Source organism: Aspergillus foveolatus, assembly GCF_047715535.1.
Source record: "Aspergillus foveolatus strain CBS 279.81 unplaced genomic scaffold BDW70scaffold_30, whole genome shotgun sequence".
Classification (NCBI taxonomy): domain Eukaryota; kingdom Fungi; phylum Ascomycota; class Eurotiomycetes; order Eurotiales; family Aspergillaceae; genus Aspergillus; species Aspergillus foveolatus.
The window spans coordinates 260078-282236 of record NW_027396094.1 but is presented as its reverse complement, the minus strand read 5'-3'; the positions used below and the strand labels follow the sequence as shown (position 1 = coordinate 282236).

The window sequence follows — 22159 nt, the reverse complement described above, 5'->3', positions numbered from 1 at the left end:
AATATTCATATGTCGTCTCAGTATACAGTTTATGGAGCCTATACTTGGTTTTCTCTAGGTTGTGTGCTGAGCTTACCGGTAAATGGCGCCCTTGGAGGACTGGACGGCATTTAAAAGACCTGATCAGAGAACAGCAACTGTTACTATGCAAGCGCATGTCCCTCGCACGTACCTCCTATGGAATATACAGTACACGTCTCTTTAGCAGGGAGCGATCCTTACGGCTTCATCGTACCTGTCTTGTAGGATGTGTATTCGGTAGGCGACGTAATTTTCTTCGCAGCGGTGTCTGGCCGGGCTGAATTCTCACATCCCTGGCGGAATACAATGCTAGAACAGTTGTTAGGCGCCCACTTAGCAAATCAGTAATGATTCTTGATTACACATAAGTCACCAATATATATCTGGTCTATAACATTCGTACTATACAAAAGAGCAGCGAGTCGCAACCCACAACGCAGAGCCAAACGCCATACACAATGCAGCCCATCTACCCGAACGCCATTGCCGCCGAAGAAACAGTCCCAAACTCATCTCAGCTCACAGCAGCTCAATCAGACTCCGGCATTCTCATATAGGCATCAATTGCCGCGCTGAACGCCGCAAAGCCTGCACAGCCGAGAGCTGCAGCCTGCGGGCCTGCTTTTGCACCCAAGATCCCACCGGTGATACAACCCGCCGACACACTGTTTGTGAGGTCATTCTTCGCGCGGAGCCCCTCAATGCAGCACTCTGTCCCTGAGTAGAGTGCGCCGACGATACCAAAGTTCTTAGCAGATGACCAGGAGCGCGACCCCATATCCTTGAAGCCGTGTTTAAGTTGTTGGCGCCAAGGGAGGTTGGCGATAGTTTGGCTCTGGGGGGTAAGCGAGGAGTCGTAGGACATCTGAGGTTTATTAGCTCTGGTCGGATACGGTGTATACATGGTGGAACGGGGAATAAGTTACGTACACCCGCCATGAACATGCCGAAAAGACCACCAAGACCGAATCCCATTACGCCGGAGATGACGGTCTTGAGGGGACAGGATTCCATAGCGTTTTGCATCTGCGCGACACTTAGCAAGGCAGCCCAACCAAACACATTTTCAAAGAGCGATGCGAGACGAACCATCTTCACCATAGCCTGCTCTTGTTCCGACATCCCCTGCGTACCGCCGGCTCCCATGCCCCCGAAGCCTGTCATGCCTGCGGCGGAAGAGCCGCTCGTCCCGGGGAAGTTCATGATGATAAGGTTCTCTGAACGAGAGACAAAGGAGTAGAAAAGACCGTCTGCGGTTAGTCCCTTGACAATCCCTAGAAAGCGAGAGAAATTGAGTACTGAGGCGAAAGAGCGAAAAGAGTGCTGATATGATATGGATGGCGATAGCTCAACCCCGGAATTGATGCGGAGAGAATTTATTTTCCGGTTGGTGGCGAAGACCTTGAGCGCAGGTGTCACGTGACTCAGCGAACATGCCTACATAACTATACACGGACTGTTAGCCCTAAAAACTGCCTCCGGCTATCGATGTCGAAACCGGAGTGAGAAGTAAGTTGGAAGTAGAAGATTCGTTGATATTCTTGACTAGATTTATATATAGCACCAAATTATATTCAGCTTATTCTCTGTCCAGAATATACCGTTCAGCGAAGTATGCGTCGGCATGAATGAGCTACTGCAGGTTATAGGAGGGAAAGTCAGCTTGTGGTTCGACTATAGTTGCCAACGACAGCCTGTCGTCAAGTAGCTACTGGAAATCCCTATGTATTGGAGCCGCTCTTCAAAGACATCCTCAACGTGCTTAAGTACTTCTTCAACTCTTACCCTAACTTAGCACCCAGATGAAATTGCAGCCCGAGTACAGGGTTTCTTTTATTTTACAGAGATATAAAGAACCATTGGGAAGTAATGTTCATTGCACGTCATAATTCATAAGCCAGAACACATCCCGAAGTCTCAGATGGACTTAGACCCTGTTACCAAAGTAACTGTAACCCCGATCCATCATCCCCTTAGCAACAGCAGTTCTCTCATCCAGATCCTCCTTCGGCAGCCCAAACAGGTCATTTACAAGCTTATGATCCTTCGAATAGTTGCCATCCCCATTAAGAAACGCCCTTCCGTACATCGTCAAGCTTATTCCAGAGTAGTCGCCCTTCTTCAGCAGCTCCATACCTCTTTCCCACCTCGCCTTTGCGGGCTCGTAAGAAATCGTCCAGTCTTCCGCCTTGTCTCCCGAAACCCGCAGCCAGCTGTCGAGCATCTCGCGCTGGCTCACAAGGAAGCTATCTACGAACACCGGTTTGTTGGCCCAGTTGGTCAGCGCGGGGGAACTGTCGTTCTCGTCTTCAGGCAGCTCCTTGAGGCTAAGGAGTCCGGCCACAGCACGCCCGCACTGCTCCCAAGTGCTGACATTAATCTTCGTGTTACCATCATCAAAGAAAGTGACCCTCTTCTTCGCAAAGTCGAACCCGAACCAGCCCTCTCCCGTGGTAAGGCTGTGCTCGTACCAGAACCCGCAAGCAAGTGCGATCCACGCGGCGCCAGCCGCTTCAACCTCAGCACATGCCTTCAAGTAGCTGCCGCCAATGACGATCTCTTTCATGAACGTTTCGTTCGTGACGTCGCCCCCGTACGTGTTGGGCATTATATAGGGGACTCCAGCGGCTCCAGCGGCGCGGATGATCTTTGACTCTGTGTCTGGGGCCGCGTTGACGGCGAGGGTGATGATCAGGAATTGTTGACCCTTGAGGGCGGCAGTGATGGCTTCTTCATTATCATAGTCGACGCGCACGACCTTGACGCCGTCTGGGAGCGGGGTGTTGCTGTCTTTGCGGCTCAGTGCGGTGACGGTGTGTTTGCCGGTCTTCAGAAGCTCGTTGGTGATACGCTTTCCGACAGAACCACCGGCCTGGGAAGTAAGTTAGCGAAGAGCCTTTGATGGAAGAAACGTGGTTGTCATACGCCGACGACAGTGACGCGCTCAATCCGATTAGTAAAACCGGAAGGTTGGTCTTTAGCGTATTTCTGCGCCATAATGGGATCAGAAGCCGAGGCACCGGACTGCAGGGTTCAGTTGCATGGGACTGAATGGTTTTACATCGTCAGGGAGCACAGGCATTTATAGTATTATATTCGGCGCTGTTTACGCCCTCTTACGCCCTGTTTACGCCAAAGGATGCTGGGTAACTCCGGGGGTGCCGGTATCTCCTGTGCATCAACAGGAGAGCCTCAGGGACGGCGGAATTCAATGAAACCCGCCGGCGCCTAAACGGGCTGGAACGGCTGGCTGGAGTTGCTGTCATGCCAAATCTGCGGAGCTGCAGGTAAAAGGAGATAATACGGAGTTTAGTTAAGTCCTCGAGCTGCCATTTCTCATCCGATCCAATAAGACCACAACGGTCATATAGCCAAGTCGCAGAGTCGGACCTTGAGAGTGGTCCGATCGGAGTCGGAGCTCTCCAGGTCCTAGTTTAATTTATATTCGTGATTCAGAAATGTTCTATAGATCTATAATTGAATAATATAAGCCTACGATCACATCTCCCAGGGCATTCTCACTATTGGTCTACCCTATATCGTACAGATATAAATTTTAGACCTCTCGCTTTGACCTAATATCTTAGCATGGAAAATAAAGAAATTAAAATTAGAAACTTAAAAAAAAATTTTAAAAAACAAAATGGAAAGAGAAAGAAAAGATCATTTTATTGTATGCAAACGCAGTTTCTTAGTCTACGTAACACAGAAAGCCAGATTCATGGTCTCATCTATAAAGCTTGCCGCAAGTGGATGACGCGTATACTCGCCGCAGAGTCCTTAAGAGATGTGCACATCCAGCATTATCATATCATATTGAAATTGGAAAGCTACCAGATTAGGCTCGACGCTTTCAAAAACTGGTCAAGAAAGCTACTTGTGTGCATATAATAGATTATACTATTGGCCCAAAAGATGCTGCTTGCGGCTCTGAGGGTAGAGAATCTGGCTACCGTTCCGCATTATGGGGAGATGAAAATGTATGGATCTAGGATTCAAATCAATCATATCTTGACATTGGCTTGTATGAGAAAGCCCTAATCAATCTCAATTCCGCGCCTTTGCTGCAACTGCAATGCAACCCGAAGCTAACCTGATCGTAATGCCTCTTTCCTAGCATGAGTACACCTAGCTGTACTACAGTACCGTCGAGGGATATGTGGGTATATTATATACCTGTCACAGATACCAGTCACAGAAATACCGACCCATACTACACTCCCGACTGCTCACCAGCAGCCCTTGTTACTCCTATGATCTTCACCATCCTATTCATCTCTTTCCGCATATGAAAGGCCTTCCAGAGCCAGTACCCAGCGCGCCTTACTTTCTGTCTATATGAATAAATATTTATATATGCTCGTACATCCAACGGCCTAGCTTCGACCGCCTGTCTTATACTACCTGGTATGTTGCTTCAGCCTGGACATCATAAATCAAAAGAAGGGTCTCTTAATAAGATATAAAGAATGCTTCACGAAAGATTGAGATCCTGTATGGACGAGAAGGGCACACAGAAAGGTTAAATGATATTTAGTGTCACCAGATGTTGATTGTGGTTGGGCCGTCCATTATGACTGAAAGAGTCATGAACTTAACAAGTGCCTGAACCTAGCGTATGCATTCGTGATTACAGACCAGGCATGCACTCAACCTAGGCACGCGGGGCCCTAAATAGTCTTTTACCTGGCCTGATTGGTACTGCAGAAAGGCCAAGTGAGGGTATTGATTTGTGATAGAGCAGCGCCGGTGTGCCTGTTGCACTGTAGGGCTGATCGCATGCCTCATCCTTCAAGATTAGGTTTTATTCGGAACAAAAGCCTTAGGCTGTACTAGATCCTTCATGTAGCTATACAGCAGACCTAGCTATGCCAATAGTCTAGGTACCCTATTTGATTATATCACCTTTTCGACCACTCTAAATCTCCAACCCTCCCCTTCTTCCTTTCGCGTTCCCGATCCCTCTCTAATCCCCTTCCCTTCACTCGTTTCGCCCCAGATCTAGAGCCATCGGCGAGTTCCCTCTCCTTCTCGCGAGGATCAATAACCATCAACGTGTCGACGTCCTGGTGCTCGCGTTTCCAGTTCAGGTCTTTACCAAGCGTGTCCTTGCCGAAACGGAGTTGATGGTTGAGCCAATTACTGTCATTGACTTCGTCGTCTGCGCCATTGTTGGCGCCGCCTTCTACGTCGTTGTCCCACGATTTGCATGACTGGCAGTTGGCAATGAAGTGGAGGTCACAAAGTTGGGATTCTTCGTCTTCATCCGGGGTCTCTTTCCTTTCTTCCGCTGCGTCGGTTTTGGCTACCGATGGACGTTTGGCCGCAGCTGCGGTGGGCTGGGAATCAGAGCTCTCTAGCTTGGCTCTGAAGGCGTTGAACATTTTCAAAGCCTCGGCTTCAGCGCTGTTGCTGCTGAAGCCTGTTATACCGTTTGGCGCGGAGGTTGAGGCGCTGATACTCCCTGGAGGCGGCCGTTTGCGTCCTCGGATTGCAGTCTGCGGGATCATGGCCTCAAGGGCGGACTTTGGTTTTGTTTCTGCGGCTGGGGCATGGACGGTGCGGCGCATGGAGGCTTTGAGATTCTCAATCTCGGCATTTGTTCGTGATAAGAATGATTGTTTCGGTGGCGGAGAAGGTGAGCGTTCCGGCGATTCAGGGTTGGGTAATGGAAGTTGCTTCGTAGGCTCTGGTTTTTTTGGTCGGTCTTTGGGCGGAGGCGATGGTTGAGGTTGTCGCTTTGGCGATGGCGACCGAGGTCGTTTACGCGTTTGCGAGGCCTCTCCTTTCGTCGATGATTCCCTTTCTGGGAGCTTTGTGTCCGTGACAAGCATAGGATTGAACTTTGGCTTCGCCGGGCGAATAGGCATATCCTCGTCTTCCTCGTCGTCCCCCCCGAAACTCAACAAGGCCTTACCGGGCTTGGCCTTCTTCTTCTTCTTCGCAGCCGGCTTCTCCTCAGTCTTCGGCCCCGTAGCAACAATCTGCCTCTTCTTAACCTTATCAACGAACGGTCCCAGATCGCCCACTTCGCAAGATGTAATCTTCACCGGGTATACAGGTCGCTCGGTCCCCTCGATGCGCTCGGCCTCCGCGATCTTCAACATGTTGTACAGCGAATCCCCCTCAAGGCGCCCGAAGAGCGTGCACTGCCCATTCAACTCGCGCTCGGTATTGGCAAGGGTGATGAAAAATTGACTCCCATACGAACCATCCTCGCTCTTCGCCATTCCAACCAGCCCGCGCCGGTTAAACCGTAATCGACTGTGGATCTCATCTCGGAGAACAACCTTCTCATTCGGATCGCGCGCGTCAGGATCGTACTCGAATTCGGGGTATTCGTAGATCGAGGTCCCGCCGGAGCCGGTGCCCGTCGGGTCGCCTCCTTGGATAATAAAATCCGGGACAACGCGGTGGAAGATTGTGCCGGCGTAATAATTGTCCATGCAGTGTTGGAGGAAGTTGCGACATGTTAGCGGAGTTTGCTTCGCGAACAGCGCGATGTGGAGGGGCCCAAAGGTGGTATGGAGAGTCGCGGAAGCGGTCGGCGCTGGTTCGGTAGCATAATGAGCGGACATATTGCCAAGATGAAATGAAATGCGAAGAGTCAGAAATTTGCGTCCACGAAGGGAGCTCAGCGATGTAGCTGGAAGCAAAGCTCAAACACCCTTCTCGACCGCGCTGGATTGACTATGGCCAATATGCCTAAATTAAGAGCTCGACGTATCAAAAAGATGACTTTCCAGTATATTTCGAGCCCTTTGAGTAACCGGACTTGGAGGTAGGCGAGAGGGACTGGCGAGGGCGAAAAGTGGTGAGTTGAAGCTTCTCGGCCAAGTTTCGGGGTCACGTCAACGTCAGCCGAAGCCGAACATTTTATAGATCCAGCCAGCACCACGAACATCAGAACAACAGAGCATTACACTTAGGCTAGTAAAACTCACTGTGCTGTCTACTTTGGAAGCTTGGCGAGAAAGGCTGGCGATCAAATTGAATAAAGTGACAAGCTCACGTTGCATTCGAGCATAGTTGAAACGCCCATTCTGACACTGAAGAGAGCACCTAAGCTACTGCAGAGTATATTCTACTAATAAGGTCTGACTGACACTATTATGCATGGCGTTTTTACCATGGACATTCAAGACCCTTGTTAGTGCTTACTGGTAGAGAGAGAATCGGATACAAGTCCGGCTTCTGGCACAACGGGCGGAAATGACGCCTAAAACCTTGCTAAGTCAGATCTCATTACTCACTCTCAGCTGTGGAAGTATCTGAATCTCAGCTTTCTCAGTGAAGGGCTGGAGAAACTGTGGTGCCTAGAAAGCAAGTCATGATGTGGCAGTGCAATAGCCCTATACCGCACAGCCACCAGGCCGGGATTCAGCTACCTTCCTGATTGAGCTAGTGAGAATCAGTCCTGTAGAATAAGAAAAGCTGTACTTCTCTTAGATGCTGATCAGATCTTGGAGAAGTCATATATTGAGCATCATCAGGCAATTACCATGTCTTCCCAAGAATACTACAGCGACAGCAAATACCCCGGCCATGGCCAGGGCTATGGCAATCAGGGCCCCATGCCTCCAGCTGGATACCCCGCATATCCTCCAGCTTCAGCGGCATGGCCAGCACCTGCAAACGACACAGCATATTCGTCACAAACTAGCAGCGGATATCAATACCCGCAGGAATACTACAGCGGCTATCAGCAACCCCCGCCTCCGTACCCTGAATCGCCAGCGCCAGCGCAGGCTCCATACTCATACCTATACCCACCGCAGCAGCAGCCTCAGCCGACATATCCGCAACATACTGACCAAGACGTTCACGCCCGCCAAGACCACAATGACCGCGGGGTCCTAGGGGCCCTAACTGGAGGCGCAGCAGGCGCATACGCAGGCCATCAAGTTAACCATGGAGTGCTTGGAACAATTGGAGGCGCTATAGCAGGCTCTTTAGCGGAGGACGCAATGAAGAAACACAGTTCCCTCGGGAAGGTCGACAAGAAAAAGGGAAAGAAGTCGTGGGGGTTTCACCGGCGCCGTTCTTCGAGCTCGTCGTCTTCATCTTCCTCTGATTCAGAGTCTGAGAAGGAAGACGGGAAACTTCCAGTTTCAGCTCCAGCCCGGGTACCAACCCAGGCTCCGTCGGATTACCGCGGGAATTTCTCCAAATCATCCAGGGATATATCCCTTCAGGGAAACTACGAGTTGGCGGCTTTGTGCTGCGCTGCCTCGGGCCACTTTAAGGCCTCTCGACTGCCATTGAATAGTGCCTTGATGAATGAATTTGGGCATTTTAAGTGGAAGAGTGCGGGAAACTTTGGGGCGTCAGCGAGAAATGCCCGTTTGACTGAGGGCGGGCGTGTGCTGGAGGCTGAGTTGGCAGACGGTAAAGGTGGGTGGAAGAGGGATTGGGTAAGGCTTGATGAGAGGATTTCGAATCGGGATGGGGTCTTGGTGTTTTTGGACTAGGGTTTTCTCTCCTCGCGGTTTGCATTTGGTATTTTGGGATTTCCTGTTTATGGTTCATTCATATGGTCAGGCGATTTTAGGGTTGTGAATCCATCCTTGTAATTATCGTAAGATATTGCGTGCTTTAAACTGCAGGCTTGTAGCATTACAAGGCAAAACACTCGTTAAGACCCTTGATTTTTGTACGGTTGTTGACACATCGTGAATGCTTCACAAACAGCAAAGCCATCCTAATCTTTATTCTCATCCACCACATTACCCCCGGCAACGCCAGCAGACCTTCCCTTCTTGGAAAGCCTGAACGGCCCCAGAAGGAGGAAAAGCGCCTCCAATCCCAGGATCACAGCCAAAGTAACCATAGCACCAATGACACCAGCCACACCCTTGGAGATTCCACCGCCATTGCTACCTGCAAATGAGTCCGTAGAGGCGTTGCCTGAGTCCGAGGTACCGCTGGATGAAGCACACTGTCCGTCTGTGTTTCCGCAGACATCGCACCACTGTTGCGTAGTCATAACGGCAATCTTCTCAGTCTGCTCAACAAATGTGGACCACGGGATTGTGGCGCTGGATTGACCGTAAAGCGGATACGTCGTTGGTGTGGATGAAGAGCCAGTCATGGTACCGTTATGGAAGGCAAAGCGAACGCTAATCTCGTCGGTGGAAGGGAATGAGTCGGAGGTGGAGTTAGTGACGAGCTCCCAGACCATAGAGGATGCATAATCTGGAATTCCTGTGAAGGCGACGTCCACGGCAGGGAGGTTCGCAAGGCCGAAATATGAGAGGAAAGTACCGTAGGACCCGAACTCAACGTGGAGCTTCACCTCCCCCTGTGAGGTAACAGTTTCGTTAAGACCCATGAGCATTTCAGCGGCAAGTGTTGAGCCTGCGATTGCGCGGACGGTCTCAGAGGAGTTGTAAGCGAGGTTGTACTGCTCGATATTGGCGAGGAGGAAGGCCCGGTGGAGCTGGGACTCTGTGGCCGTGTTGGAAGTGTTATGTATCGAACCAACATTGAGGTAGTCGTAGATAGAGTACGCATTTCTAAAGCTCATATCGGCCTCCGAGAAAGAAGTGTTGATGAGCGGAGAAAGAGACTGGTAGAAGTCTTTGGTCTCGTCGAAGAGCGCCTTGTACAGCTCAGACTCGTAGTAGCTGTCGCTGCTAACCTTGGCCTTGTTACAGTCCGTCGTTCCTTGCAGCCAAGTGCTATCTTCGCTGCTGGCTCCCGAGTCAATGAGCGAGAGTGGTATAAGCTGGTAGCCGTTCAGTGGCGATTCAACAGTTGTTCCGTTGGCCAGTTCCTGGCTGGACACGGAGCCCACGGGGGGATAGACACCCTGAAGGAAGCCAGTTGCAGAGTTCTGCAGCACAGCGTCGGCGGGTGCCGACGCTGTGAGCTGGCTGAGGTTGACAACATCCTCGCTGATGCCGTCGATGTACTTTGAAGAGGTCGAGTTGATATAGCGGTCGTGGTAGGCGGAGCCGGTTAGGTAGACCTGGTTGTAGCCTAGGTCAGTGAGCTGAGTGTTCTTGAGGATCTTCGCTGTGCGATCTCCATGACGGGCAAAGATGTATGCTCCAAGGACCTTCTCAGCGGAGACCTGAAGAGGAATGGCCGACAACGCGATGAGTTGAAGGGATCGTCGCATGATGGCAAGGGATCAATTGAGCTGAAGGCAGGAAGAAAGCCGTCAGTGTGAAGGATGGGAACGGATGCCAGGGTCTTTTTTAAGTCGCTACGCGGGAAACAGTCCCGTTGCCTTATCAGCTAACTAGCTTTACATAGGCGGGGTTCGCCATCATTCTCCTCGGATTTCTTATCTTTATCAAGCAACGGGTGTCCGCGGAACACCATTAAAGCTTTCAATTGCTATTCGCGGTTGTGTGGGTTGGGCTCTGGTGCGGGGATCTAGACTTGCAAGCCTTGTTGGTGAGAAAACATTGGAGAAGCATTAGCTAATAGGCTGCATGGACGATACAGAACGAAACTGTCATTGGATTACGAAGCCGGCTTCGAATCCGCACACTGCAGCGAGAGACTCCATCTTCGAAGCCAAGTCCCTGATTTTTACCGTGGGGAAACCAGTCTTTAGTGTGTCGGCCATGTCCGTCTTGAAACGGCTCCAGGCTCCGTCCCCCGAGACCGGTGATGCGAGAACTGGAATGCTTAGTGTTATCATTTAGGTAGAAATCTTTTGTTAGAGCAAGCTTGACTTCGGCAGCTACTCGCCGAATATATAGTCAAGAATAAGGCGTACTTGCGCAGGATCTGAAAATCAAGGGATACCCAATCTTATCTAGCCGATGTCGGGGCTCAGGCTCCCGCAGTTGAGCCTTGATTGGTATGCCCGAGCCTTATGTGGGTACGCAAGATACTACAGACGAGGACGGGGATCGTGAACTCGTAAATGCATTAGACAGCGCTATTATGCCAGACTCACACCCTTATCCCCCATCAGCTCACATCCATTTCGAATCACTCCAACCAGGCCGCCTGTCTGAACGGTCTCCGATCCGCCTGCGGACAGACGCCATTCAATCTCTGCTAAGCCTTCCAGCCAAGTGATCCGCGTTTGTGCGGGAACCTCCAGCCGATACAGCTGCTCCCCGAGTGCAGAGAGGATATCTGCTAGAGCAAGGCCTTTGTTGATCTTCAATGTATTCAATGTGTTGAGACATGATGTCACATCGCTGGTCGCAAGCAGTGTGGTCACAATCTGTTGGATATCGGCTGGATGTGGCGCGGCAATACAGTCGTATATCGTCTTATTTGTAATCGTTTCTGGCTCGGGGGCGGCTTGATCTTGGAGCGCGTTCTTAATGGGAAGGGGTTTGCCTAGTATGGTCAGTACGAGAGCTTCATGATAGAATAGAGACGCGTACTGCTTGCATGGCAGGCTTGAAGCACGTTCAAAGCACGACGCATATCACCACGACTCAAGGTGACCAGGCTATCGACAGCTTCAGGTTGAATGCGCACGTCTTCCTTCTCGATTACCTGATCAATCAGGACCCGGATATCCTGTTCTTTGAGCGGACTGAAGCGGAAGCGAGTACATCGGGAAAGGAGGGCAGGAGAAAGCTTGTGGGTATAGTTGGCGATAATGCAGAACCGAGTGTTGGCGGTGTATTTTTCCATAATCCGGCGAAGCGCCATCTGCGCTGTGGACGTCATGGCATCCGCCTCATCCAGGATAATCAGCTTAAACGACGCGAGCGACGATTTACCAGTAGCGGACGGTGCCATCGAGAATATTTGTTTTGTGCCTGCGAGACTTGATTAGCCTGCATCCTCACTTCCTAGAGCCGCTACACCTACTCGCGAAAGTCTTAATCTGTTCCCGAACAACATCAATTCCTCTATCATCACTAGCGTTGAGTTCGAGCACCATCTGTCGCATGTTCTTGCTGCCGTATATCCGTCGGGCAAGGGCCAGGATTGTGGACGTTTTACCCGTGCCGGGAGGGCCGTAGAGGAGAAGGTGTGGTAATTGCTGAGATAAAGTTAGCTATTGGTTTGTCAATACCAGATTAGAGACGCACATTCGCCTCAACGAATCGATTGATCGTAGCTAATATATCTTTGTGGCCGGAGACATCATCGAGGGTGTTCGGGCGGTACTTTTCCACCCTGCACATGGTCAGCCATCTGGGCCAAACAAGTATACCGATTGCAGCCTTACCAAGGCAGATTATCTTGAGCTTCCACTGGTAAATCTGCCGCGACTCTCTTGTGCTTTGCGCCAGTGTTATCAGAGCCGAACTGGACGGCGTTCTTGGATGCAGGGGCATCCACGTCCATATTGTCATCGTAGTCGGACATGGTGCTCTAATTACTCAACAATTGCTCTTTGCAATTCAAATATGAGCCCAAAGCGCAAGGTATCGAGCTAAATAGTGGTGCAAGAGCGCCCGATGGATTTCGACGCGTCAAGATGCCGCAGCGCGTAAAGAGGTTCGGCGTCGGAAAATCTGCGGAGCTGGGTGCCAAGCCCTGAGGCCTCACTGCTGTTGCTGCAGCGGTGATGACATGCGGCCTCCTGTTAGGTAGATTAGAACTGCTCTGCCATCAACACCCGCCAGCTCAGCTTTTTCCTCTATTTTGGTCTGGGGATTGCATTGCTTTCTAAACCATCATAATGCCTGTATGTGATTACCTGGACATTCCGCATCGAAGTAATGCTTCAAGCCGACCTCTAACTCGCAATTAGGCCTACCACTCCATCTTCCTCGAAGATCGGGATATCCCCGTAATAGGTACGATCGCAGGATCCATCTTTGCTATCCTTGAAAGCCGAACGCACAATTCCTACCGGCTAGGGAGAATGCACTTGACTAATCTCGTCTCGCCGTTTCTGCAGGCAACTTTCCAGTTCTACCCCTCCGCACCCGCACACGCGGCCCCGCATACACCCTCCCCATGCTACCCCCGGGCGTCGCCGACATCGACGTACAGCCAGATAATGAGTCCTACGACTGCGTAGACGAGATTCTGTCTCTGTTCCGGGCGAATGTCTTGTTCCGAAACTTCGAGATAAACGGCCCCGCCGACCGCATGCTCATCTACGGCACACTGTTCATCACCGAATGCCTGGGGAAGGTTAAGCCTACGATGTCGGCTCGTGAGGCGGAGAAGGTATAAAATTTGACTCTACAGCGGCGAGACTGCTCGGATTTGTTGCGGTGTTGACCGGTTTTCCAGGCTCTGACCAATGTTGCGCTCGATAACTTCGCTATCCCTGGTGATGCGTCCTTTCCACTGAACCAGGCTTTTGAACCTCCGCGGGATCGCCAGGATGCCGAGACGCTTCGATCGTGCGTTTGATATTATGCCTCTTATGCGGCTGTAGTGCGCTAATAGTTCGTTTAGATACCTTACCCAAGTGCGGCAGGAGATTGCGAGCCGACTGCTTGCGAGACTATACCCCGGTGGTGTTGGTCCTTCGAAGGTTTGTCAGATCCGTAGACATTTTCGGCACAATCATTGCTAACAGCTGATACAGTTCTGGCTTAGCTTCACGAAGAGAAAGTTTATGGGAAAGAGCTTCTAAGGTAGACTGTTTTTTGTTGTGTCGTACCTAGCGTGACTTTGTGGTTACACATCCGGATATAACTGTTCAAAAGAGCACATACCCCCAATTTCGCTTTCAGATCGCTGGGTATTATTACGCATGATTGTCCTACAGGCTTTTCAGGCAGGGCGACATTAGGCTTGCGGGACCAAGCTAAGCACCAACGTAGTGGAGAAGACGAGAATATGTCGCCTTAGATAAGTAAATGGGTTGCCTTTATTTATTTCTTTGTGCTATCATTTTTTGTGCTATCATGACTTCATCTCGACATCAGCACTTGTGCTCCCAGGCGTAGCAGTTGACTGAGCAGTCGATTCAGTCGCAAGCTTTCTCCTTTTCCGGCTCGGATTTCCAGCAGCCTGGATGAACCCTGTTGATGGGATAACACGAATGCCATGGAAGACGTAACCCTCCGCTCCTCCACGTCCAGACATCATGGGATGCGTACGACCCGGAAGGACTTGCCACTGACGCACCCTAACCGTTTCCAGTGTAGGTGCCAATAAAAGTGTAGGGTTCAAATTAAATTCAGCAGCCAGTTCCGGGAACTCGCCATTGGCAGACTGGCCTTGCTTTTCTTCTAACTCCCGCTTCCGGTTGATATAAGCCGTTTTCCGTGCTGTAGAGTATAGATCTGCAATCTCCGTTAGCGGTTCGATGGTGGGCGAGTACACGACGACTGGTGCGGAGCCAGCTAGAAGTGGGACAGTATGCTTGAGGACGCTATCAGGATCCATGAGTGTAGCGACGACAAGGCCATCGTAGCCACCTGCTCGAACTTCATTGACGACGCTCTGCACGCGGGCCCAGCGGTTCCGTTTCCGGTGGTATGCGCCGCGCTTGTTGGTTTTGAGAGTTGCGAGCTCAGCGTCGGGAATTATGGCGGGCTCCTCAGCGTAAATGGGGTCAGCTTCTGGGTCGAGGAGCTGGAGCCAGGAAACGGATTTCAAGTGTCTGTATAGAGGATGGGATTCTTCGGGAGCGTTGTGGTCGTAGCCAAAGTATTTTAGGAGCGATGCGTTTGGTTGTTTGTTCGCGTGGAGGATGGTGATGGTGTTCTCGGTAGCGGACATCTGAGCCGGACGATCTTTTCGTTGTAATGAGGTTGATGTGGGTTCTTCTGTGCTAGCGTCCTCAGCGGGCACATCCTCATCATTTTCTCGCTCTTCGTCGGGGTATAGCAGTCCCATTCGTTCCGCCATAGCTGCGACGACAAGCCCTCCGGTATCATCTACAACGAGGTAGCGACCATTTGGTCTTGATAGTGTGGCTTGTAATGAGGCATCGCCACCATGATGTACGTTCCCCCAGCTCCCAATAAGGCCAATCAGTTCGTCGCGCAATTCCATACTCTTTGAGGCGGAGTCCCTGTTTTCCAGCATATAGTTCGTGAGACCGCTGACGTCCATCGGGAACACCGTGAATCGCTTCATATACTTCTTCTGCTTGCGCAATGTGTACTTGGCCAACGAAAATGCCGTCTTCTGGTCTATGGTCGAATGCGATTCCAATATCTTCGCAATTATATCCCTTCCCGCATCTGTTGACTCCTTCTTCAGCGCTTCGATCTCCTCTAGCGTCAGTTTTTGGGTCGACGCATCGTCGACCGTATTTTGGTTTGTGCGGACAGGCAGTCCCTCCTCATTCACTTCGAGGTCATCGTCACCTTCTCCGTCCGTTATTAACGACTCCGCATGCAGTTCTGCGGCGGGAACAATGCGCAAGCGGGTGTTCCCTGGCGCCTCGAGGATCTCGTAGGTCACGTATAATGGCCGGCCGATAATCTGATTTGCAGGGAAAGAACCGAATTTTCCACAATTTATTAACCTGGTTTCTGCAGTCAGCGCACCGCAATGAAGAGAGTAAATCGACTGGGTACATGCGTATTGGGGACGACTTTTTGAACTTTTGTCGTCTCTGAGGGCAGTCGCAGGATGACGAACTGATTGGGACGTATTGACGTGTGCATGATTAAGTTCGATATAATCTTAATCCAGTTCAATCTTGCTCCAGTCAAGTATAGAGCTTCCGTCAACCGTCGCAGATTTCTTGACTTTTTTCTTTGCGATGGCGCACTGACCATTGAAGCTTGATAAGATGGCTGACATAATTTGCGGAACTTCAATATTCCGCCCGTACTATCAGCTTAGCGTGAAGAGAGTCCCTAGTTACGACGCAATACCGTTGTATTGAAACTCATCACCTGCCAGGCAGCAAAATTATGTAAACTTCTCATACTTGCTGGTAAGCAGGATACCTAGTCGAAGAGCGGTCTCGAGTCCCCAGTCTCCACAGCCAATGGAGCTGGTGGCTGGAATCTGGGTGCCTATCCGACTGATCTGATGGATTGACGTATATATATGCTTGGATCTGGGGTATTGAAATTGGACTCCTCCGGTTTTCTTGCTTAACACCATCAAGGGGTAGCGGCATGGCTCATATAAACCTGCACCCCATGCTTTTATGAGCAGCTAACTTCCGCACAATTCAACTTACTACTGCCTCGTCCAGGAGTAGTGCTTCTCTAGCTCAGCCTTGCTTTGTAGCTACCGTGCTCGCTGTCTAAGCCACCAATTACGTATTGCCCAAGTCTCTCGCAACAGCGCCAGTCCGCCCATTCGCGTGCCCTGCGGAATCAGTGTTCCTGATCACTTCGCCCCAGCCCGGTCGCAATATTTCTCTTTAACTTGTCTCATTGGTCGTGAACGTGCCCAGCGCTTCAGCCTTTGCCCGAGTGGCCCGAGAACCATCGCCGTCTTCATGGTCTTGAGAAAACGAGCTCCTCCGCACCTTCACAACCTCAGTCAAGGGAATGCCCGCTTCGAACTCCGCTCTTCATTCTCAAAAACTTCCCCGACGTCCTTTTCTCTATCATCAACCTCACCCAAGCGTTTGACCCGTCCTAGCAGAGCCCAGAGCTCTCCGCATCCTCGTCGCATTCCGTCGCAGGACTCTATATTCTCGCCTGATCTGAATACGTCGCCAGCTTTTGACCTGATGTCTTTGGAGCAGGCGCAGCGGTCCCCGATTCGGACTTCGTCTACCGACACTCCGAATCCTTGGGCGGATGAGCTGGTCGATAACCCCATTCAGAGCTCTGGGGACAATGCGGGTTCGACAGAGCGGGCGGACTTGAACAGTGGTCTACGCGATGCAGAGTCGGTTGATAACAAGAAGAGAGTGCCTTCGATCGTTCTTGCGGGCACCCGAAGAAGAATGGCAGCAAATGAACTCCCGCCGCACCAAGGGGGCGCTGACACCTCTGACTGGGAGTATTTGGCCTCTTCTTCTATCCCGCTACAGTCGAACAACCCATTTTTGAAACCATCTCAGTACGATAACAATGCATGGGCGGATGAAAACTCCCGCGCGTCATCTCTTAGGGATGACGCAAGCGGTGGGCTAGGTCAAGGTAGATCCCCGTTGTTAGTGCGGTTATATGGTCGCTACCTTGAAGCTAATGCTGTCAGACGAGGGCTATATACCAATGACCGCTCGCCTATCGCTCTTTGACCAGCAGCTGGAGTCCGAATCTCCTTGGGCTAGTGAGGCTAGTCGTAGCCAAGGCGCAGGCATGAGTAGCCAGGAGACCGGTGTCGCAACACTTGATTCTCCAGAAGCTCACGATATCTTCGATGGTCTGCAACAGCCACAGCCTCAGCTACATCCCGAGCAAAATCCTCCACAACCTAGGATAAGCACTCCAGGGACTATATCAACCGCCACCACTGGGTCATCCCATGTCCTTATCGAGTTTGATGACTCTCCCACGCAGGAAAATGGAAATGACACCAGACAAGTGACGCAGTCTAATGCAGATCAGGCAACAATCCAAGGATATGGCCCCCCTGCCGCACTCCAAAATGTCCAGCCTGATGGTGGCGCGTCACAGCAAGGCATTAGCCCACCCACAAGGTTGTCGCTGCAGACTCAATCTCAGAATACACAAAGATCCGCGACTCCAGACGACACCGCCCAACAGGCGAAGCGAGCAGAGACGTATTCCATCAGACATATTAGTTGGAAAGATAGTACGGGAACGTTACGTGACTCCCCTGTGCTGATTCAGAATCAGAACGGGCCATGCCCGCTTTTAGCCTTGGTAAACGCTCTGATACTCCGTGCCGCAGGCCAGGACTCCCAGCCTCCCATTGTAAGAGCTCTACGAAGCAGGGAGCAAATCTCGTTGGGCTTGTTGATTGAGGCGCTGTTTGATGAACTGACGACACGTCTGGGACCCGACGACGAACTTCCCGACATTGAAGCTCTCAGTCGTTTCTTAACCATGTTGCATACTGGAATGAACGTCAATCCGCGATTGACTCTGGTGCGATTCAAAAAGATGGCCCTGGCGATAATCAATGCTAACTAGCCCAGGAACCGAACTCTGTAACCGGCACATTTTTTGAGACCGAAGATATCAAGCTCTATAGTACTTTCGGGGTATCCCTAGTACACGGGTGGCTCGCCTCCCCATCGACGGAGGCTTGTTCGGCACTGGGACGAATGGGCCAGTATCACGAAGATATCCAACTGCTTCCATTTCGTAAACAGGAACTTGAAGACCGAGTGATGCAAGGCACAGCACTAAATACTGAAGAAGAAAGAATCATGGCTGATATACACGCAATCCAACATTTCACGGACTTCGAAAACGCCACACAATTGAGCGCTTTTGGTCTAGAACAGCTGTCTAGAACGCTGCAGCCCGGTTCCTTCTCTATCTTATTTCGCAACGACCACTTCTCTACCCTCTACAAGCATCCGCAACTGCAGAGGCTCTTTACGCTCGTCACCGATGCTGGTTACTCTAACCATGCAGAAGTTGTGTGGGAGAGTCTTGTTGATGTGAACGGATCTAATGCGGGCTTTTACGCCGGCGATTTTAGACTCGTCAGCCACAGTACACCTCAAGAATCCGACCCATCCGGGCCCCGGACATCGAGTCACGACACTTCGCAGCAATCCAGCACACTTTCAGCCCAAGAGCAAGCAGACGCGGACTATGCCTATGCTCTCTCTCTCCAGTACCAGGAAGAGGAACAACAGCGACCGGGCCCTGCGCGCGGCCGCTCCCAGAGTGCAGCAAACCTTGGAACTAGCGCAAACACTTCTGCTGTAAATCGTCAACAGCGTCAATCATATGGTCACCACTCCCAATCCCGCTTTCAGAGTAGTGGAGCGGTACACGGAGATCAGGATGACGGTCCGCCTCCGTCTTATGAGCAGGCGGCCAAGAGTCCGATATATACGCCCCCGCAACAGAGCCCTAATATCACGGATGCGCCCCCACGGAGCCCATACCAAAGGAATCCGTATGCTCGGCATCCTGAGCGGGGCACTAGGGAGCGGAACAAAGACTGTATAGTCATGTGAAAGCCATATCAAGCTGCTTTACATAGATCGCGAAACACATAACCGAATATGGTATGCCAGTAATCTCGGTCGCGCTTATTTATGGTGTTGACGACGGAATGAACATGCATGATCCTAAATATACGGGTCATATAGATGCCTGAACTTGGCGCTTTTAATGTATGCTAGTTACTTACGACGAATACGAGCAATGACTTATTTTACTATATTTGAGCCTTGTCCCGTGTGTGTAGATTGTCGAGGATCAGATCACGTTACGTACCCTTCTTGGTCAGAAAGCCGGGGCCGACAACTTCGCTTTTCCTATTCCACCACGGCCCAAATCAAACATCAAACAATCTGCCGCCGAAACACATCCTCCCTTGGCAGGGAGACCGGGCGAAGTGAGTGCGGGGTGCTTGAAGAATTAATTTCGGGAAATTTCAGGTGGCTTATCGAACGCTCCAAGAGACCCATGTATATGCGGAATGACTCGCATTTTCATACAGGCACAATTATCAACCACTGGCCGCAAGCTCCCCAAAACTTACAGATGCCTTGAAAGATTTGCAACTCCCTGGCGCCGAGGTCTCTTCCAACCGTTAATGGAGGAAATTCTGGTCCCTGATGCCATTCGTCGTCGCGCCGCTTCTTCATCTTCTTACTCCTCTTGGACAAGCTGAAGAACTGTACTTAGCCCCATCGGTGCCTTGACTGTGTCCTCTATACAGAACGGTCCGTTCTTCCGTGATCAGAAGCTCGAATGACATATTTCACCCGAAATCTCTCCACTTTAGACCCCTGTTTCGCAATATTTGATATATCTTGTCCCGTTTCGACATGGAGGAGACAGTTTTGGTCATATACGACAATATAGGTGACCCCTGGATTAAATGGACGAACAATCTGCCCTAGAATTCTGGCATCATTTATAAATTTGGATACTTAATCCAAACTTATCAAAATATCTAGGCGGACTTGTGCACAGTCAATATGCAAAGACTACTATCAATCACGGGGCTTTCTGCTCTCTTGCAGGTTGCATACACCCAAGTTACATGTTCAGGAAACTTTACTCCCATAACCGCAGAGGACTTTGTTGCAAACATCCATCCTGGGTGGAATCTAGGGAATACTCTGGACGCCATTCCAGACGAAGGTTCCTGGAACAATGCTCCTGTTGAGGCAGCAACGCTCGATCTCATCAAGCAGTCAGGGTTCAAGAGCGTTCGTCTTCCAGGTACAGACATCATTAGCCACTTGATGTACAGCATACTCACGTTACGTAGTGACCTGGACCCATCATTTCACTGGAGAATCTCCTGACTGGACTGTCGACCCGGCATGGCTGCAACGCGTCTCTGATGTCCTAGACTTGATCACTTCTCGAGACTTGTATGCCATCGTGAATGTCCACCATGGTGAGCAGCTATTTATGGTCCCCAATTCAAAAGCGTTTGTTCACTTTGTACTTAGATTCGTGGGAATGGGCCGATGTCACTGCTTCCGGCGCCGACCTGGACCTGATTGAGGAGAAGTTCTATCGCCTGTGGTACCAGATCGGGACCACTCTAGGGTGTAAGCCCAATTTGGTCGCTTTTGAATCCATCAACGAACCCCCAGCGAACACCGCTGAAGACGGCGCCGAAATAAATAAACTGAACAGTATCTTCCTTCAGGCAATTGCTGATGCTGGCGGGTTCAATTCCCAGCGTGTTGTTAATCTCGTCGGAGGTGGCCAGGATAGCATCAAGACATCCCAGTGGTTTGAAGTTCCAGAAAACATCACGAATCCTTGGGCTATCCAGTTCCATTACTACAGTCCTTGTAGGTACTCGTATTCCTATACAGCATAGCATTATCTAACGGGCCATTACAGACGACTTCATTTTCAGCGCATGGTGAGACGCCCCACGCTTTTTCTCGTACCCATTCTAAAAACTTACACTGTCCAGGGGCAAAACAATCTGGGGCTCCGACACCGACAAGGATACCCTCACAACAGACTTCGAGCTCATTCGCAACAATTTCACTGACGTCCCCCTAATTCTAGGCGAGTACGACGCATCATCAGTCAACACTGAGCCGGCCGCACGCTGGAAATACTTCGACCACATCCAGCGCGTCGCGTCCCACTTCGGCATTGCAACTGTTATGTGGGATAATGGTGCAGATCATCTAGATCGTACAACTGGGCAATGGCGTGATCCGACAACTCTGGACATTGTCATTGGTACAACGGCTGATACAGCTAACAGTCTCCCTGATAGTACCGAGGACGCTTCTGCAACAGAGCAGTTTTCATCTGCATATATATATCACCAGGTTGGGACGAACGTTACATCTCAAAGTCTTCCGTACATCTTTAATGGCAACTCTCTCGTATCAATTACGGAGTCTGATGGCACGGTGCTGGTCAGCGGCTCCGATTACTTGGTCTCTGGTGATAACGTTGTCTTCTCGGCTACATACCTTGGAGCGAAGTACTCTGCTTCTAGCACCTCTGGCATTATCGATACTCTGACTCTGGAGTTCAACGGTGGTGCCACATCCCCCACTATTCAAATCGTACAGTGGGATACACCAGTCCTTTCTTCAACCTCTGCATCGGCTTCTGCAGTTTCAGGCGCTGACCTTTCCATCCCAATTGCTTGGAACGGCCTTCCTAAACTTGCGGCTGTGAAAGCACTTACGAGCTCAGGTACCTACTTGTTCGACGATTGGACCCAGTGGCTTGGTCCGCTTCAACAGGCTCGTGCAGTACGTCTGCTCACGTTTTCCTTCTTGAACCCGATTTATACAATATCGCCATCTTACTGACCTGTTCTCTGTATAAACAGACTTACAGCAACCACTGGAACTGGGACGACAACAATGTTATCATCACGGCTGCCGCAATTGATGCAGTTGTGGCTGCCGGGGAGACCTCGATCTTTACGTTCGAATTTTACCCGCGTGTGGATGGGGAGGAGAATACAGTTGAATTCACGTTGACTGTTTAATTTGTTGGTTCGCTCGCTTGGAAGGATTTTGTATTACTGTATTGTGCTATGCTGTGTCCCGTAACATGCAAAATGTCTGCTAGGGCTCCAACAAATATTCGTTCCTAGTGTTAATACGATGGAGTCACATTTCACAGAGAACGAGACCTATAGGTATTATCCAGAATGACTACGATAAAATTGACCCTTAATAAGCTTCGTCAATGCATTCCTAACCACAGCTGCCCCAACGACG

The 22159-nt window shown here is 50.7% G+C and overlaps 10 protein-coding genes across 10 annotated transcripts; 4 read left to right on the top strand and 6 right to left on the bottom strand.

The window, feature by feature from the left end:
* Nucleotides 1-374: 374 nt before the first annotated feature.
* BDW70DRAFT_137917 (translocation channel protein TIM22) lies at nt 375-1369 on the bottom strand. Its single transcript, XM_073737122.1, has 3 exons — nt 1111-1369; nt 952-1047; nt 375-886 (listed from the first exon to the last, which is right to left on the bottom strand). Exons 1-3 carry the CDS (start codon nt 1222-1224, stop codon nt 551-553), a joined length of 546 nt encoding a protein of 181 aa, XP_073595231.1. The 5' UTR covers nt 1225-1369; the 3' UTR covers nt 375-550.
* A 506-nt stretch (nt 1370-1875) lies between these two features.
* On the bottom strand, nt 1876-3059 carry BDW70DRAFT_68043 (uncharacterized protein). Its single transcript, XM_073744569.1, has 2 exons — nt 2947-3059; nt 1876-2893 (listed from the first exon to the last, which is right to left on the bottom strand). Exons 1-2 carry the CDS (start codon nt 3016-3018, stop codon nt 1949-1951), a joined length of 1017 nt encoding a protein of 338 aa, XP_073595230.1. The 5' UTR covers nt 3019-3059; the 3' UTR covers nt 1876-1948.
* Nucleotides 3060-4872: 1813 nt separating this feature from the next.
* On the bottom strand, nt 4873-6338 carry cwc27 (putative peptidyl-prolyl cis-trans isomerase). Its single transcript, XM_073737121.1, has one exon. It carries the CDS (start codon nt 6249-6251, stop codon nt 4923-4925), a length of 1329 nt encoding a protein of 442 aa, XP_073595229.1. The 5' UTR covers nt 6252-6338; the 3' UTR covers nt 4873-4922.
* A 1174-nt stretch (nt 6339-7512) lies between these two features.
* Nucleotides 7513-8607, top strand: BDW70DRAFT_68035 (putative glutamine-serine-proline rich protein). The gene has a single exon (XM_073744568.1). It carries the CDS (start codon nt 7524-7526, stop codon nt 8490-8492), a length of 969 nt encoding a protein of 322 aa, XP_073595228.1. The 5' UTR covers nt 7513-7523; the 3' UTR covers nt 8493-8607.
* BDW70DRAFT_68034 (histidine phosphatase superfamily) lies at nt 8608-10182 on the bottom strand. Its single transcript, XM_073744567.1, has one exon. It carries the CDS (start codon nt 10142-10144, stop codon nt 8723-8725), a length of 1422 nt encoding a protein of 473 aa, XP_073595227.1. The 5' UTR covers nt 10145-10182; the 3' UTR covers nt 8608-8722.
* A 627-nt stretch (nt 10183-10809) lies between these two features.
* Nucleotides 10810-12395, bottom strand: BDW70DRAFT_137912 (replication factor C subunit 3). The gene is made up of 5 exons (XM_073737120.1): nt 12179-12395; nt 12039-12126; nt 11815-11989; nt 11379-11762; nt 10810-11331 (listed from the first exon to the last, which is right to left on the bottom strand). The coding sequence occupies exons 1-5, from the start codon at nt 12316-12318 to the stop codon at nt 10922-10924; spliced, it is 1197 nt and encodes a 398-aa protein (XP_073595226.1). The 5' UTR covers nt 12319-12395; the 3' UTR covers nt 10810-10921.
* A 169-nt stretch (nt 12396-12564) lies between these two features.
* BDW70DRAFT_137911 (actin-related protein 2/3 complex subunit 3) lies at nt 12565-13789 on the top strand. The gene is made up of 6 exons (XM_073737119.1): nt 12565-12640; nt 12707-12752; nt 12857-13131; nt 13198-13310; nt 13366-13444; nt 13499-13789. Exons 1-6 carry the CDS (start codon nt 12635-12637, stop codon nt 13544-13546), a joined length of 567 nt encoding a protein of 188 aa, XP_073595225.1. The 5' UTR covers nt 12565-12634; the 3' UTR covers nt 13547-13789.
* trm6 (tRNA 1-methyladenosine methyltransferase subunit GCD10) lies at nt 13683-15536 on the bottom strand (the record flags this gene model as incomplete). Its single annotated transcript, XM_073742583.1, has 2 exons — nt 13683-15394; nt 15451-15536. The coding sequence occupies 2 exons, from the start codon at nt 15534-15536 to the stop codon at nt 13819-13821; spliced, it is 1662 nt and encodes a 553-aa protein (XP_073595224.1). The 3' UTR covers nt 13683-13818.
* Nucleotides 15537-15918: 382 nt separating this feature from the next.
* Nucleotides 15919-19149, top strand: BDW70DRAFT_137907 (uncharacterized protein). The gene is made up of 3 exons (XM_073737118.1): nt 15919-16979; nt 17038-17894; nt 17945-19149. The coding sequence occupies exons 1-3, from the start codon at nt 16328-16330 to the stop codon at nt 18941-18943; spliced, it is 2508 nt and encodes an 835-aa protein (XP_073595223.1). The 5' UTR covers nt 15919-16327; the 3' UTR covers nt 18944-19149.
* A 611-nt stretch (nt 19150-19760) lies between these two features.
* On the top strand, nt 19761-22086 carry BDW70DRAFT_68010 (putative extracellular endoglucanase). The gene is made up of 6 exons (XM_073744566.1): nt 19761-20162; nt 20212-20343; nt 20399-20749; nt 20802-20823; nt 20878-21682; nt 21763-22086. Exons 1-6 carry the CDS (start codon nt 19916-19918, stop codon nt 21922-21924), a joined length of 1719 nt encoding a protein of 572 aa, XP_073595222.1. The 5' UTR covers nt 19761-19915; the 3' UTR covers nt 21925-22086.
* Nucleotides 22087-22159: the final 73 nt, after the last annotated feature.

Coding starts and splice junctions, on each gene's coding strand:
- BDW70DRAFT_68035 (XM_073744568.1), top strand. CDS start 7,524: ATGTCTTCCCAAGAATACTACAGCGACAGCAAATACCCCGGCCATGGC.
- BDW70DRAFT_68043 (XM_073744569.1), bottom strand. CDS start 3,018: ATGGCGCAGAAATACGCTAAAGACCAACCTTCCGGTTTTACTAATCGG. Junction 2,894..2,946: donor AGCGCGTCACTGTCGTCGGC/GTATGACAACCA, acceptor CTTACTTCCCAG/GCCGGTGGTTCTGTCGGAAA.
- BDW70DRAFT_137917 (XM_073737122.1), bottom strand. CDS start 1,224: ATGAACTTCCCCGGGACGAGCGGCTCTTCCGCCGCAGGCATGACAGGC. Junction 1,048..1,110: donor AGCAGGCTATGGTGAAGATG/GTTCGTCTCGCA, acceptor AGTGTCGCGCAG/ATGCAAAACGCTATGGAATC. Junction 887..951: donor TCGGCATGTTCATGGCGGGT/GTACGTAACTTA, acceptor AATAAACCTCAG/ATGTCCTACGACTCCTCGCT.
- BDW70DRAFT_68010 (XM_073744566.1), top strand. CDS start 19,916: ATGCAAAGACTACTATCAATCACGGGGCTTTCTGCTCTCTTGCAGGTT. Junction 20,750..20,801: donor GTTCCATTACTACAGTCCTT/GTAGGTACTCGT, acceptor GGGCCATTACAG/ACGACTTCATTTTCAGCGCA. Junction 20,824..20,877: donor GACTTCATTTTCAGCGCATG/GTGAGACGCCCC, acceptor TACACTGTCCAG/GGGCAAAACAATCTGGGGCT.
- cwc27 (XM_073737121.1), bottom strand. CDS start 6,251: ATGGCGAAGAGCGAGGATGGTTCGTATGGGAGTCAATTTTTCATCACC.
- BDW70DRAFT_68034 (XM_073744567.1), bottom strand. CDS start 10,144: ATGCGACGATCCCTTCAACTCATCGCGTTGTCGGCCATTCCTCTTCAG.
- BDW70DRAFT_137911 (XM_073737119.1), top strand. Junction 12,753..12,856: donor TCGGGATATCCCCGTAATAG/GTACGATCGCAG, acceptor CCGTTTCTGCAG/GCAACTTTCCAGTTCTACCC. Junction 13,445..13,498: donor GTGGTGTTGGTCCTTCGAAG/GTTTGTCAGATC, acceptor CAGCTGATACAG/TTCTGGCTTAGCTTCACGAA.
- BDW70DRAFT_137912 (XM_073737120.1), bottom strand. CDS start 12,318: ATGTCCGACTACGATGACAATATGGACGTGGATGCCCCTGCATCCAAG. Junction 12,127..12,178: donor GCTCAAGATAATCTGCCTTG/GTAAGGCTGCAA, acceptor GACCATGTGCAG/GGTGGAAAAGTACCGCCCGA. Junction 11,763..11,814: donor ACAGATTAAGACTTTCGCGA/GTAGGTGTAGCG, acceptor CAAGTCTCGCAG/GCACAAAACAAATATTCTCG.
- BDW70DRAFT_137907 (XM_073737118.1), top strand. CDS start 16,328: ATGGTCTTGAGAAAACGAGCTCCTCCGCACCTTCACAACCTCAGTCAA. Junction 16,980..17,037: donor AAGCGGTGGGCTAGGTCAAG/GTAGATCCCCGT, acceptor TAATGCTGTCAG/ACGAGGGCTATATACCAATG. Junction 17,895..17,944: donor TCAATCCGCGATTGACTCTG/GTGCGATTCAAA, acceptor TAACTAGCCCAG/GAACCGAACTCTGTAACCGG.